Here is a 16,617-nt window from a genome sequence, read left to right as displayed (position 1 = left end):
CCCTATCCGAGTTCATCCCTAACCTTAAAAGGCTTCAGGGTTTGCACTTCCTCTGCAAAGGTATGTGGAGGAAGTGTGGTTGCCTTGCTGGGTGTCTAAAACAGGTTTTTATTTATCCCTGGTTCTCATCTATCCACTGCAAGTGTTTAGGAAATGCCATGCTCCTTGATGGCAGGGTAACAGCAATACAGACAAAGTACATATGTCGAGGAAGAGGAAAGAAAATGTGTTCCATGAAGCACGTGATGTAAAGGAGCTACTAAAGAAAATGCCAGATGGAGATTTATGTGAGCACAGTGGACCTTGGGACCCAGTAAGGGAGTGGAGAGGTGACAGCTGAGGTACAAGGTCAGCCATTATAACAATTGCTCGTATGAAATAAAAGGAAAGAGGCACAGTGAGTACAGAGTTCGCAGGAATCTTCTGTAATTAAATGCTAATTGCATATGGAAAAATCATTCCATTTTGCTATCATATTTTCACCGGTTTATGTTGCATGTCTTATACTAAAATGTCCCTGTTCTTTATAATTTGGAACCGTGTGTGAGCAAAGGATTATGACGACTGTAGGAAGCTGGCTCTTTATGTAATATGTCAATAATCTGATATACCGTGTAAAGAGTCCAGGGTTTACCTTACTAGTGGCTTGAGATGCACTTGACTTACAAATATCATATGCAGTGGTAAGGGACATGGCATGACAGGGATGTGTGACATGTCGTGTTTTCACTTTTACCTGCATCAAGACACGCAGCCTGCAATGGCAGCCTTGCATGTGCTTGGTGAGGGTTTTCCCCTTAGGGTGGCACAATTCGTGCTGCAGCCCTTAGGGACCCTCTTTAGTACCTTAGGCCCTAGGTACCAGGGTACCATTTATTAGGGTGAACACTTGTACAGTTTTGGGAAAGAGCTCTGGCACTGGGGACCTGGTTAGCAGGAACCCAGTGCACTTTCAGTCGTAATCACATCATGTACCAGGCAAAAAGTGGGGGCATCCAGGTCAAAAAGGAGCACTTTCCTACAGGGACCAATTGAATTGGTGGAATTTTATGCTATTGCTTGGAGTCATCTAACCAAGTTATGTACCTGAACCATGATAGACGGGGTTAATAATCAGATCTTTGCTTACCCTGCCCCAGCATAAACACTGCAGTAAAATGTGCGACTTCTTAAAGGCAGACACTACTTCTGGGTTTGCTGTTTTTGCTTGATTATATACAGTAATTTGTCATCCTCTGTAAATATCTGGTTCGACATGACAATTAAATTGTTTGTCTTATGCAAAATAAAAAATACATAAAGTCAAAATCTGCCAGTGGTTACTAGCTGCTCTCTTAAAACAATATTAACGCAGTGGTTTAATGGTAAACACAAAAAAACTGGCTTTAAACAAATGTGGCTATGCTTGCACAAGACAGCTTCGCAACCGATCTAAGCTGGAAAATAATATTGCTGAACGCCTCCTACGCCCCAGGCTTTGCAAAAAATGTAATTATCCTAAGAGCACAAACATTGTGTCCACACTCTTCCCCTGGGACCTAAAATGCAATTTTACTTAGAACTATTAACCGTTCAAGGAGGCAATTTTTCCACATACAAAACATTCCAAGAGATCCCATATTTTCTCGTTCAATTTAAAACTTTTGCAAAAACTTTAAATCTTCTCCTCGAAAAATCTTGAATACAATTTATAGAGTGGTGGCCAGCAGCAAACAAAACTGGTGAGGCAATAATTTAACTAACTGACAGGCACTGGTAAAAATAAAAAAAAAATAAAAAAACAGCAGTGCCCTTAGGCTCAATGCCAAAGCTCTCAATAGTGGTCCATTTTAAACAGTGTTAATAATGGGCCACGATTGAGAGCGCTGGATTGGAGGCTAAAGGCACTGCGAGTTTCTCACAGTGCATGTCGGTGAGTTAAATCAAATTAAAATAATAAGATAACGATTTTGCTCCCCACTGCACCTCTTCGTCTTGGCAGTTGGTGGCTCCTCCAGCACAGATAGCAGGCTCCCAAAGCCTCAGCAAACTCCACTCTACCAATCCAGGCACTTCTCTCAGACTGCTGAGGAAACATGAGAGAAGCACCAGGATTGGCTGGAGCCCGCTGGTTCAATGCTCCTTCAGGCACTGGGTGTCTGTGCTTGCTCTCCACCCAGCTGTCTAAGACAGCTCGGGTTTGAGTGTGAAAAGTGTGCTTATCAGGCTGACCGTAGCACGACAGCCGGCCAAAGTGACCCGTGCACTTTAAACAGAAGTGCACACTCTTCCTTCCCTGCTGCTGACACCCCCCTTAGACTCGTCTGCTGCCAGCATGAGAAAGAAAATGTAATAAATTAGTTTTTATTAACATTTTATGTTTCATGTTTCCTGTACCCGCAGTGGAGAGGTTACGTTCCTCTGCCCTCATAGAGGCACCTCGGGTGTTTCTTTAGGTTTTAGTGGTGAGCGGGAAATAGTACATATAGTTTTTATGGTTTAGGTGTGTGTTATAGAAGTGGGTAAAATACTTTTTTAAAGGGATCAGAGTTTAACCTTCATTAAAACAACGGAAAGGTGGTATATTTTATACATACATATATATAAGATAAGATTGTCGCAAGATTGCTATTGATGGGAAAGAATTAGAGTTAGGAGTGGCTTTACTTCATTTGTACATTTAAAAAATGTAAAACTATGGGACCCTACCTACAACAAAAACATGTACCACCAAAAAAGAGAGGAAAAAAAATGAAATACAATCTGTAGTTAAAATCGTCACATCTGTTGGATGGGAATATATAGCCAAAGTAGCCAAACGCTCGTACTTTGAAGAAAAGTTAACAGCCACTCAAAATTAAGCATGCGGGAGCTCCCCAACCAGTTCTGGCTTAATTCTGAATAAATCTGATGCACTGTTAGTGTCAACTCGTTATTGTTTTTACAATATTTACACAGTTTATTTAATAACAGCGTCTACCAGTCTTCAAGCCGTAAGTTTATTTTGGAGAAAAATAATTTTACTGATGTGAATTCTTAGGTTGAAAATTGAAGTACAGAAGGCAAGTGTAGCGTATGCTATATGGAGCGACATATTTCAACTGCTTTCTAACATTATGAAATTGTTTACAAGGATCATAACCCAAGATTGCTGAAAGTGGTACGTGCGGGATTTTACTGACTGTTGGAGCAGATGCCAATGTACTGTGGATTTAAATGCAGTTGTCTGTCCAAGAAGATGTTAAAATCCCTTAATTTCACTCACTCTACGAGAATGCAATCAAACTCTACACAAAAGGCGAGCATCAAAATCATGGTATGAAAAAGAGATTGGCGAGCTGTTGAGGGTGACTTGTGGGGTCTGACAGCCTTAATGAACACAGAAGGGAGTTCTGATACATACCCAGAGTTTACAAAATAGCAGACGGAGAGTTTCTCTGGTAGAGTAGCTGTCAGTCGTTCTGCGTAGCGGACCAGGTTGTCGTGCAGGAACCGAGAGTTTGTATTAAGAAGTTCCATCTGTTTAATGGCGGCCTTGGTCACATCTGGATGGCTGTGTCCCACTGACGTAGAAAGACAAGAAATGACTTAGAGATGTGTAGAAATGGCACATCATACTAATACTACAAAAATCTATTCAGTAAGGAGTACTCTTTACTCGTAGATTTACACCTGGAAAAGAGGTGGTAAAGAAGGGAGCAACAATGAAAGAGATTCCATAGAAGATGAGTAGCCACACTCTGTAGACGCTCTAGAAATAGGCGATCATCCTGTAGAACTAACCGGATGCACACAGTTCCCCCTCGTTGGTTACAATGGGGAAAGGTATGGCACAGCAGCCAGAGCGGCTGACGCCAGAGTGCGGGGATCACGGTTCGAAAACCGGCATCGGCGGCAGCTCAGCTCAGCATTATGTGACTCTGGGCAATAGCTCACTTAATCTCCCCAATGGCCCCCAGCGCCTTCACACCTTAAGGGGTGATATGTTCACGCTTTACAAATATGGATTATTATTGCAATACCAGTGTTGTGCCAGTAGGTGTGCTATGGTGCCAGCAGACCTGAGATGGGCATTAAAGGAATATTGCCTTATTAAACTGTTTTATTTATCTGCTTAACTACGAGAAAAGAGAGTACACATAACAAAAACCCTTCACTTACTTTGAATTCAAAACATGATATTTACATACTTAAAATACATTAAAAAGTGAGATGAGCCCACATTAAAATCTCATCAGAAAGGCTGCGTGAAAAAACTGCATGCATGTTTCCAGCAAGTGGAGCTCAATAGCAAATGGGGCTCTCCGAGCGTCACTCACAAAGCTACTCACCATGGGCAACATTGTTAATACAGTCCAGGTAGCGTTGCCCGTTCTCATCAAACATGTACTGCCCCTGCGCACGTGCGATCTTGATGGGGTCCTTTCCAAAGAACACTTTGCAGGATGGCCTAGAAAGAATTTGGTAAGGAGCGGGTTAGGAAAACACAAATGCATGGTCGGAAGTCCTCCTTGTAGCACAGCCCAGTGTTTATGGATGCAGCAGGGGGCCTTAACCTTGCCAATTCCCTACCCAATATACATTCAGACCAGCCAAATAATCATCTTCCTGGTGTGGGTCGGTGACCCTAAGTACATCCACCCCGCCAGCACTGCCAGGTCATTCTATAACACCAGAACAACACTTTCCAGTGCAGACCTTTCCTTTGACAAACAAGTTCAATTTTTAGCCTTGTTTAGCATTATTTAAATAAATTGGCTTTACAGATCAGACAACAACCATTTCTAACAAGCATTGGCAGAGCAAATAGATCTCACCTTTGAGAGCTATTGGCTTTGGCAATGTTTTGTAGCCATGCTATACAGCAGCGGGTGCTTTGCAGTGGGGCTAAAACAAATTTTAAACAGCGCTGTGACACAGCCAGGCTAATGCTCTTTTTTTTTATTATTCATAAAGTGCATTAACCCTGGATGCATCTTAGTCTTTATTATTATTTTTAGCCATGCTTCACAGCAGCCACGCCGCTATAGAGCATGGCTAAAAATCATTGCAAAAGTCAGCAATGCCGTACAGCATGATAAAAAACAATGGCAGTGCCAATAGTCTCAAATGCGAGACTTAATTGTTTGACTATGCTTGATAGGTCTCAGCGTAACACCCCTGTGATACCTGGCAAATCAGTTAATCTCCCCATGAGTAAAAAAGAAAAAACACACAACATTTGGCAAAAAATCTAATCACACACAGAAAGCAATTGCGCCCATGTCCTAGTTAAAATACATTTGCAAGCAGATGACATCTGTTGTCACAGTAAGAGCAGATAAAATCTGTTGTCACAATAAACATCAATTTCAAAAGAGAAAAGGGTATCTTTGAAGCGTGTGTGGCATAGTAAAAGATAGCTGCAGGAGGCTCAACAAGGGTGGCAGGGAAGAAAAATAAAAGTAGCACCTCAATCGCATCTCAATCAGCGAAAGGACAGCAATCAAGCTGAAGCACTCGGGCCCATGCTCCAACCGAAAGAAGAAGTGAAGCCAGCACATGTGGGCCAATTGAAAGGCAGCAAATAAGAGTGACAATGAAGCCAAATAATGTTAAGCAACGGGTGGGCTGCAATCCGCTTGTTGTATACAATATCCCTCGAAGATGAGAGCGCAAGCAGCGCATTGAGCTGTTGTAGGCAAGACCTAAATAGGGCCACCTAAGACTGTAAACATGATGTCTTCAGGATATGGATTCCTCTGGTAGCTCTAACTCTTCAGGCAACCAGAGGAGCAGAAAAATGCAATGGGTAGAAGTCGAGGGCAAAAATCAACAACAACAAAAAGCAATTGCTTTCGGTATCTTTCAAATCTATTGGCAAATTTAAGCAATGAACAAAAGTAAGGAAATGCCTTCCGTGTTTTTGGAAAATGGCAAACTTGATGTAGTTGTCAAATCGTCACCTTTACAAAACTTCACCGGTGACTCCAATTGCCCTGCCAAAAAAGAAGGTTCCTGCTGAAGTTCCCTTCTCACGCCCCATTCCACACTACTTTTGTAAATGAAATCTAGGACCCCAAGCTGCCTTATTTAGCTTTGGGGAGACTGCAGAAAGAGGGTAAAGTAGGCATAGTGTGCAAACCTGAACCTACAATTACAGGTCCTGTAGTATTTGGGTTGTTTGGCCTTTGTTTCATTCTGGTAGTTTCTTCCATTAAAGAAAATGTTTTAATTCAGTACCAGGAATCGATAATCTACCAAATTGTCCCTGTAACAAAAATTCAAAAGTTGACATGGAAGTTTAACACTTTGTCGTGGATGCTCGTTAGAAGGGAAAACAGCCTTTACCACACACCTTTTTCATGCATGTTCTTTACCACACAGGTAAGTGTAACACATGTATTTATATCTTTGGCACACAGGTATTTGTTTAATAGCATACATTTTATGTTATTAAAAAAAAGCTGTTTAGGTGCGGATAGAGGTAAAGGGAGGTAAGGTTGTTTAGGGGTTGTGATAGAGGTGAAAGGGAGGTAAGGGTGATTTGGGGATAAAGAGGTGGGTAGAGATAATGGGAGATAAGGGTGATTTTAGGGTTTTACGGCAGGTAGACGTAAGGGTAATTTCGGGTTTTTGGGGTGGTAGGGGTAATGGCAAATTTAAGGTCAGGGAAGGTGAGAGGTAAATAATGGAGGTTAGGAGTATAAAAAGGGTGGTTTTTTTTTGGGGGGGGGGGGGGTTTCTCTTTCCCAAAAAAGTAAATAAAATATATATGTGTGTGTGTATACACAAACACCTGCTCATACATGTGTATATACATTTTTATATAAGTGTGTGTGAGTGAACATATACACACACACAAATGTGTGTTAAAGGGACTAGATTTAATGCCACGCGTTGTAAAGGTCAATGCTTACATGCAATGGTAAAGACACGTATGGTAGTGGCATGTGTGGTATTGTAGTACAACCAGGGCTTTAAGTTGGATGAAAAAACTGGGGGGGGGGGGGGGGTGTCTCTCAAAGGGGCGTGGTCAGTGTAATTAAGGGCGTGGCTTAAAAACACGTAAACTAAAAATCTGTGTTTAGCACAGTGTGCCGCCGACTTGTATTTTGCTGTTCCTGTCATTGCGTCCAGATATATGATACAAGTCACGTCATACCTACAAGTCGGGGCTATTGGCTTTGTCAATGGTTGCTAGTGGCATAAGATAAATAAGCAGCAACTATGGCTTGTATATAATATTGAAAAAACTTCTACTTAAAGCCCTGGTAACACCACGACAATGTTGCTGCTCCTGAGTTTAAAAAAGAGAAGGGAAATCCAGACAGAAAATGACTCCCTTTAAAGGATTTCCCTTCCTCTACAACGCTCACTGTTACTGTCCAATGTAATGGCACTTTACACAGAGACCTCAGGGGGATGAAAGGATAACCTGGCCCTCTCACAACCGGTGACCCGCAGGCCTCATACTGATGTCACTAGCACCCTTTTATCTCACCGAGAAATCAGACCCTTAAAAGATCCCAGCCATCAAGAGACAGGAAAGCTCTTAGCTCAAAAACAACCGCATACAGTTACATGAGAAATATTAAACGGGCACTAAGGTTATCTTTCCACTTAGTGACAACCTGGCTGGCTCCGCGTTTGTTTGTTCTCTGAAGCCTCCAACCTGCTCAGGCCGGTTCCAGAACTGGACAGTCGGCCCGGAAAAGCCCCTGGCTCTTTTTTTGGAATCTGCTCCGTCATTAATGTGGTAAACAAGCCGAGCCCTCGGCTGCGAGGCGCGCTCTTTCCCTGGACACGGCTTCAGGTGGCAGGCGTGGGTGCTGAACGAGGCCCGTTCTGAAAATAACACCGAGTTCAGGGAGGGCGAACAGCTAAACCCTGCCGCAAGGGGTCACGCCAACTCGGTTCACCCCGCAGTTCACAGCCGAAGGCCATTAAGTAGTTTTGTTTGAATGCACTTGTGCATTGATACAGGGTGCTAAACTTCAATTTAGCAACCACTTTGCGACTGCCCGCGACCCACGCAAGGGTCCACCCTAAAAGGGCGTCCTTTAGTGCCATTTGGGCACTAACCCACCCCCTCTAATGCCTGGACTCAGGGAGGAGTCCCCCTTACCTTAGGCGCATCACTTCCAGTGCGCCGAGGAGGTGGGGAGGGTATTTATGCCTTCCCTGGCCATCCTGGTGTCCTCTTTGCGCCGGACACGCCATCTCCCACCCTACAGCTTACCCGGCGTGGGGCTGGCAGGCAAAGTACATAGAGCGTTGTAATGTTTTCTTTGGTCGTTGCAGGTGGAGTTACAGGGCGATCTGGAAGCATATGGGTACAGAAGGGTACCTCTGCAAGAGCACAATAGGGGTGCCAGAGCCAAATCCCAGGAACCTCATGGGAGGTTCCTGGAAGAATTACGTCAGCGCCCCGTTAGTCCTTCTGGCGGTTGTGGGCCTGAACAACTGGGGGCTTGCCTTGCTACGCTCCGCCCTGAAAGGGGCGTGAGTAATAAGGGACCAATGTGTCACATGATCCGGAAAGAGGATCACCCCATAAGGTGTAGCACTGATTGGGTTCTCCACAGTGCTTGCCTCATCAGGCGGGCAGGGCAGCATTGGTTGGTTACAGCTGCCTGCCCTTGGATCGCCCATAAGATAACCCGCCATATTGCATACATTTGTATGGAATAAACATGCAGCAATATTTTCCCAAACAAAAGTTGTGTTGCGTATTTATTTATTCATGCATGCTCTGTTGTGTGGGTGGGGTGTGTTGCCAATAATGGCACTATGCTCATAGGAGCCCTGGCAAATCCAAAAGGTCTGCCTTTAGTGTGCGAATGCATTCAGCCACATTGATAGTTCCTCATGTGGTTCAATAGAAGCACTGTGGTGCAGATGGCAGGATACTTCCAGACAGCCAATAGAATGAGGTGAGAGATAACTACTCCAAAGTGCGGAACCAAGACAAGTTGATAAAGTCTCAAGCCAATGGCTTGAACAGGCTGGTCAAAGAAAAGAAATGGTTGAAAGCAGGGAACCCAAGTCTACTGTATTCATGTTGTTCGCAGTAGGTCTGCTGAACTGTCAAAACCCAGACGTGCAATGGCTTTTGAGTTGGAAGGTTCTTGCTGTGTGTTATCCTTCGGTGCTAGCCACCTCTGGCATAGCCTAACAAAGTCTTGAGCGGGTCATGGGAATCTGCACTTTGTTGTGTTCTTTCATAGGTGATACAGTTTAAACAACTTTATATACACTTTACTTTTAACAACTTAATTTCCCAATTGTTTAGCCACTGCGACTTTCATTGGAGCCATGCCTGCTGAAAATGCATCCAGGCCTCAGGTTTTGGGGAGAGCTTTGCCATTCAGCTCAATCAAGAGCATGGTCTGTGTCCCGCACGCTGCTGGCCCGGCAACTCCACCCACGGCTCTGGGAGTGAAGCGCACAGACCCTGATGATTGGTGGGCAGCTTTGGCCTGAGGAGAGTGAAGAGTCATCTCAGCTATCCAGGCATTGGACTACTGCATGCTGTCAAGACTTCGATTACAGCAGCGGTGAGGCCTAAGTACCAGGTGGGGGCGGTACCTACTATGTGAATCCTGACTACACTGGGGGTTGTTGGTTGTTGATTTTCCGGAACCCTTCAGGTATCTTCTTATTTCTTGTGGTTTATTAGTTTTACTAGTGAACAACCTGACTTCAAAAGGGCTACCAAAAAGACGCCCAATGCCTTAATCCACTATTTCTGACCTGCCTGACCTTGAGATGGCGACTATCCATGGACTCCTCTTCAGATTCACTCCCGCCAAGAGGGCTGATGGCGGGGTTGCCCCACAATTCTGCAGACTTTGGAACTGTCCCCTCCATTCTAAAACTGTGTTACCACGCAATACACCATTATCCTTAAAGTTACCTCCATGGTGTGTGCCCTTTACCAAAGCACTCCTTTCTCCCCTTGTTGGGCAGGGATCCAGCATTTATTCCCTGGAGTCTCAGAGACCCCTCTGAGAGAGTCCACAGCGTCAAGGGAGCCACACACAGCGGAGGTGTGGGAATGACACCATTTCCACTGGGGTCACAGCACTCCGGACGTTGGACACTGTTTTCCCTCGTCTCCTGGTTGCGTTTCCTTCACCCCCCAACTTCTTTCCCTCTTTCATTCTTTGTCTACCTCCCCTGATCCTATCCTCTCTCCGCTGAATCTCTCCCCTTGCCTGGTTTTTCCCTTACGTATATGTTTTTAACACATGTAAGTACTCTCCAGCAACTTGTAACTATGCTCTGAAACTGTGTAACTTGTAACTTTGTAACTGGTAACTATGCTCTGAAACAATGCTCGTCCTCATGCAAGTGCTCTGATACCTCCGGGTCTAGCCAGCGCTATATAAAACTTTTTAAATAAAAAAAATTAATAAGCAGTAAAAACACTGCCTGCTGCACCCTTACAACCACGCAAGGCACTGCTGGAGAGTTGAGCTGTCATCAGTGTGAGGTCAGGCAGATGTATCTTCGAGGAGGGAGGTTTCTGGATTATGAAGTGTACAGTAAATATGCAAATGCAATGCAAGACAGAGCTGGACTCAAACTTCAGGGTAGTACTCAACACAGCTGGAATGGCCGTCCAGCGCTGGGGTTAGTTGTGATTAAGGCTGCCAGTTTTCAGTTTCTACTGATTTTCACAGATATATACAGACAGAAAATAATGTTTTCTCTCTGTATTTATCTTTAAAAGCGGAAAAATACAGAAAAGGTGTGCTTCTTGTGAGTGACTCTCGATGCTGTCTTACATGAAGTTCAGACCAACAGCGGGTGCAGTCTTTTGTTATATTTAGCTGCTTGATTAGCTAAAACGCGACAGACATCAAAGTATGAATGCATACCCCTCAGTTAAACAAATGTGGAAATATACTATTCTACGACTCCACTTATTTTCGAAACACTAAATAAATATGGATAAATACAAATAAGATGGCCAAAAAATAAATATGGATAAATACAGAAGTAAATGTTTTTTTAAAAAATACCATAAAACAGGGAGCCCTATGTATGATCTTTTGAAGCTGTACTCTGTTTTCGCTTTACCTTTTACTCATATCATTATATTTTATCAACAAGGGCCAGTCATCAGAGCTCTTTACGAAGGATTAAAAAGTGCGGGTAGGAACAAGGGCACCAGTGTCCGTATGTGACACCAGGAAGACATTATTGCCCTGGACTGCCTAAGGGAGTATCAGAACAGAGTCGTGAAAGCAGCCCCATTGAGAGGGACATACCATTTTCTTATAGGAACATCCATTATTTGTGACTGCAGAAAAATAAGAATAAAGTACAGAGGCAGACCATAAAATATTGGAATGCCGATAAATTACTCACAGAACTGCGTGTAAAACGGTTCTACTTAGCCAATGTATTTGGAAACTGGTTCTCTAAAAGTAGAGGTTGGAGTCAGATTAAACAAAGATACATTCTTGATGGTGAAAGAGCCCCCTAATCCTTGGTCGCCCTAAAACCGTACATTCAACGCCCACTCGGTACAATATTGGATCACTATTAGACCATTTTCCAAGGCTGCGTTTGGCTCCTATCCTAACTATGGGCAGGGCTGACCCTTTAAGCAAGAACAGTTAATGTATGGGAAACCGCAACGTATGCTGGTGTTGGAGAGCAATTATTTAAGTAGAGCGTCGTCACTGACGCACCTGCTGAAACTAAAATTTACAAGTCAACAGGGATGATCTCAGGTGAAGGTGACATCTGAACGAGGTGGACCGAGAGGATATCTTTGCTTGGGTGCAGTAGCTACCACATGAGCAGCAGGTGCAGTGGCACCGGGGCCCTGAGGGGCCCATTTTAACCTGATCGTTGCCGTATTTTACAGCCAACAACATTCAAAGGGGACAAATTCAGTTTTTTGCAACAATGCCCATGGCCACCTTCCCAAGAGAAAAATTCCGACCCTTTGTTGTTTTAAGTGTCTGCAACGGCCAGGGCATGATACTAAAATAGGACTTGGACCGAAATTTTGCCTATTGATTTTTAACATAAATGTGTTTGCTTTATTAGCTAGGGGTATTTGCGCATTTTTTGAACACATTTAAAAAAGCTTTCTATTTACAGGTTCTAGGTAATTTTGCTTAATTTTGTAGGGCATCAAAATACGGTGGTGCCGGTAGAAAACCAAATAGGTGGCAACCCTACCCATGGCATCTTTGCCGCGCTAATGCTCGCATGGCCTAGGGCAGACAATGTTAATATGCTAGATTTAGTGCTAAACAAACAAGCGTACTGTTGTCCAGGTAAAATACGATACGCGTTCTAAATGTCTCTGGGATATTAGTGAGAAGCAAGTAATACCTTCGGTGCATTAGGTAAATGGGGTAGATTTACAAGACCCTCACGACACTTTTGCGTAATTTTATAGGAAAAATGACGCAAAAGTGGCGCAAGGGACTTGTAAATCTGCCCCAAGGTATTTATCGAGCGACTGCGCCCGATAAAAAAAATAGAGCTACGTGGCGTCGCTTCCTGTATTCGTAACGCAGGAGCAGCCCAGCTCAACGCGTCACTTAATCCAGGAAACAATATGAAGAAACAAAGAAGCTCCGGTGTTTTTCTTGGCCGCGCTTCATGTGTTTTTGAGATGCCAGGCCCTGCAGTTCCCTGACAGTAGCGGTAGAGGGCAGTGCAGGGGAGATCCGCGCGCGGGTGTTTGTCAGCAGTTAAATGGAGGAAATGCGGCATGCGGCGCTCGGCGCCGTGCCAATGCCTCCTGTTCCAGAGCAAAGAATTCCCCTCCGCAAAGCGCCAAATATAGAAATATTAGATCAGTAACAGTGCGACCGTAACATGCTCTGACTTATGTCACAAAGCAATGTGACGACTCTGCTCCCCATGGCTGTTTACTGTGTGGAAAACGTTGCTCTCTTTTGCGAGTGTAAGGGGCAGGGAAATAAAAGATGAGCCCCTGGGCCTGGTTTGTGTGACTCTCCAGCCGGCAACGAGCAGTACGCAATGTTCTTAGAAGTGCAAATATTTCGCGGTGCGTGGCACGGTGCCAGATCCAGAAAGTTTGTCTCCAGACTTGCTGGAAAAAAAGGATGGCTTTTATTCAAAACAGGGGCACCTGGACCGGGGAGAGGGTCATTAAACCCTAATCATCGCTATCTTTTACCGTTCAAACAGGTGCCATTCCTTCCTTGCTGGGGCACGTGACACACTGGGTACTATGTTCTTTTCTAAAACGTTATTAAAACTGCCCTAAAATTGTCTGTTGTCTTGCATAGAACACCTGGTAGCTGAATTTCCCTACAACGACAGTAAACGGACTGCCAAGCCGTCTTGTACCGTTTGTTTTCGTAAGTACTGTGTGCTACCTCAACTTTTACCGTAAAACATAATTAATTAGGAACAAAGCGTCACAGTCTTGTCAGAAATATGAACTCAATAAATGGACTCGAGTTACGAATCTGTTAATGAGACGCATAGCGCATAACCCTAAACGCTCCGCATTTCATCTGACTGCGCATTTTCGCTCAATGGACGGCCGTGGTGCCAGAGCGGCCACATGCTACTCACCCAATGTGCTTCTTCCTGAGGGCCAGGTTCTCATTCTTGCTCATGGGCTCACACATGGTGCCACCTGTGACGCTGAGAGCCGCTGATGAAGTTTGCTGATAGTCTGGCAAATGGGGAGAACCTGGTGGAAGATGGTGGGGGATTCCGGGTAGAAGATGGTGGGGGAGCTGGGCTCGGCTCTGTCGGTGGTCTGTCTGTCTCAAAGGACGGTCGCCTCCTCAGCCCTCACCCGCCTCTGCTGGAGTGCCTTTTCACCGCTCTCGCTCTCTCTTTATACACTCCCCACTTTCCTTCCAATGCCCTGTTTCCATAAGCTGCTTGGCAACGCCCCCCCCGCCCCCACCCAGTGCAGAGCCCCCTCCATGGCCGCGCTCTGCCAGCAGACAGGGGGCGGAGACACCCGACACGGACTGCTAGTGTCACTGTCTTTCGACTCGGAGCCCCTCGCGGTCTGTAGTGTCCCCTGGCGTCCCGCCATGACTCTCCTCTTACACAAGGCACGCTCCTGTCTGCTGCTCCGCCCCCTTTGCCGCTCCTTGGCCGAACCCCAAACAGTTAACTTGCCCTGAGACAGCGCTGTACTGTCACCTTTGGACGCGTTATTTGTTGCATAAGTTAACCTCTGTAAAAAGCTCAAATGTTTGCACAGCATCATCTTTACATTGTCTGGCCTGCTCGAGAAGTGACCTAGATTGCCTCCATACTTTTCACGGATGCCTACATGCGAGCTACATAAGGTATCCCACCCGCTGGTGAAAATTCCAGTTCATCATTCGTTAAGAATATTTCTTAAGTAGTTTGTTTTCAAGGGTTGGAAACTATCAGGAGTGAGAGCTAATTTGCATATATGGTGACCACCCGAAGTGATGTCACAAACAAGTTTAACATCAGTCACAGAAGGAAAAGTAACACGCTCAGATGATGAAAATGCAAATTGATGTAAAATGAAACCAAAATGTAAATCAATCAGGGGTTAATAGAGCGCACTACACACCTGTAAGGGTCACAAATCGCTGAGGGAAGGGGTTTTCGGGCAGCTCCGAGGTCATCCGAAGAGCCAGGCCTGAGGTATTTGCTGAAGGTTTGCAGTGTAGGGCTTCGTCTGATGGTGAGGGGGGATTGTGTTCTTGGTCTTGGCTGCGTTGTAGGAGAAGGATCTGCCTCCCGTTCTGGCTCTGTGTATGCAGGGGATTTCGGCCAGCGCTAGGTTTCTCTTGAGGGCATGGAAGGAGATTCTTTCGTTGAGGTATTGGGGTCCGATGTTGTGTAGGGATTTGTAGGCGTGTGTGAGCAGCTTGAAGGTCAATCTTTTTTCGACAGGGAGCCAGTGGAGATCTCAGAGGTGCTGGGTGATGTGGTTGTGTCATGGGATGCTGAGGATGAGTCTGGCTGCTGTGTTCTGAACGGTCTAGTGTTTGTGAAGGAGAGATTTGTTGATTCCTGCTTAGAGGGCACTTCCGTAGTCCATATGAAGGTCTTGCGGAGAATGCGGAGGGTGTTGAAGGATGTGGAGAATACGGCATTGATCCGTCGGTTCATGGTAAGAGAGGATTCTAGTATGATCCCGAGGTTGCGGGCGTGGTCCATGGGGATGGGAGGGTTTCCGAGGGCGGGGGCCACCAGGTGTCGTCCCACGTGGTGGAGGTGTACCGAGGATGAGGACATCCATTTTCTCCCTGTTGAGCTTCAGGCAGCTGCTGCTCATCCAGAATGTGACGTCCTTCATTCCTTCCTGGAAATAGTGCTTGGTGATGCCGGGTCATTAACCCCTTCACCGCGCGGCAAATTCCGCCGCGGTGTGAGGGGGGCAGGGCTGGGCGTGGCGCTCAGGTACCCAGGACGGCTCCCAGCCATCATAAATCACAGTGGGCGTGTGCTCATGATGGGCGGGAGCCGTCCGAACTCCGCCCACAAATTAATTCGCCCGCACAGGCGGGTAATTAGCCACGCGTGAGAGGAGCAGCAACGGTCGGGCGGCTCCCGGCCGTCATGAGCACTCGGCTACCGTGACTCATGACGGCTGGGAGCCGTCCTGAGCATCCATGAGGTTAAAATAACTTCAAGGCTTAGACAATTAGTGAAGTAGGCTGATGCGTCCAGTGCAACTCCTGCGTCAACCGAATTGGCCTCTAGTGTAAGAAGGGTCCGAAGCAGGACGGCTTTGGGAAGCATCTACACCTCCTAGGAGTCCCCCTTCCTATAGCAGAGCTCAGTAGCTTTTAAAGTTCAAGTTATAGTTTTTCACTCTAGATGGGACCTTTAGCATATTGTGAGTGAAAGCTCAACACAAACTCCAAATGTGTGAGTCTCTCATTCACAATGAGTGGGGCACGTCTCTTTGCTGCATGCAGTTTCAGTACGTGGATTTGTAGACATTCAACTACATATAACCGAAAGAGAAAACAGTGGGAAGTCTGATAACATACAAATGTAATCTAAAACTGAAACTCAAACACCCACCAAAAATAGCGTTGATACTAGAATCCAGTTGCAGGATGCAGTTGTAACCAAATGGAATGTTGATATGCAGCTACTAGGTACTCGCATGGTCGGACAGGCCTAAGAGCTATACGGCAGTGACCGATGGTCTGGTCTAACAGGTCACTATGTAGGCCGTTTTTTGTGGGCCTGTTTCATGGTCTTTTGCGCTGCTTATTTTAGGTTTGAGTTCCCTGATAGCACCACAAACACTGTCTGTATCAAGAACAAACGCATGCAGTCTTGAATATCTTGCAAAACACTTATACAGTCTATGTCTACAAGTTCAAAACTGCCCGGAGTTGCAAATATGGACGCTTTTGTAGCTATGTGATTCGCTAAAGGGCCACTTTTATGTTGGTGCTAGGCCTTATTTCCATCCCAGCCCCACCATGGGTACTCAAAGGGATGTTGTGGCATGCCCAGCCTCCCTCTCATAGTATTTGAGGCCTCTGAAGGCTGATTTACATTTTGCAATTTAAAATCATAATTGCAGCAGCCCCCACTATGAAAATGGTGCTAGCTCTGCAATGAGAGTTTTCATTTCATTAATAAATGCAGCCACCTTACAGAAAAAGCATAGCCTCCTTATTTTTACTC

General features: G+C 45.3%; 1 protein-coding gene across 1 annotated transcript in view; it reads right to left on the bottom strand.

The window, feature by feature from the left end:
- The window catches only part of ETNPPL (ethanolamine-phosphate phospho-lyase), a 34,013-nt gene extending 20,229 nt beyond the window's left edge, over positions 1-13,784 (bottom strand). The window contains exons 1-3 of the mRNA XM_085641380.1: positions 13,540-13,784; positions 4,311-4,429; positions 3,383-3,542 (exon numbers count right to left, since the gene is read on the bottom strand). Coding sequence (XP_085497506.1) covers positions 3,383-3,542; positions 4,311-4,429; positions 13,540-13,595 — 335 coding nt within the window. The 5' untranslated portion in view covers positions 13,596-13,784. The remainder of the gene's footprint in view (positions 1-3,382; positions 3,543-4,310; positions 4,430-13,539) is intronic.
- Between the last annotated feature and the right edge of the window lie 2,833 nt (positions 13,785-16,617).

This window comes from Triturus cristatus, chromosome 2_2 (genome assembly GCF_964204655.1).
Source record: "Triturus cristatus chromosome 2_2, aTriCri1.1, whole genome shotgun sequence".
NCBI classification, from domain to species: domain Eukaryota; kingdom Metazoa; phylum Chordata; class Amphibia; order Caudata; family Salamandridae; genus Triturus; species Triturus cristatus.
The sequence above is the reverse complement of the archived record's forward strand: the minus strand, read 5'-3'. Positions and strand labels throughout refer to the sequence as shown.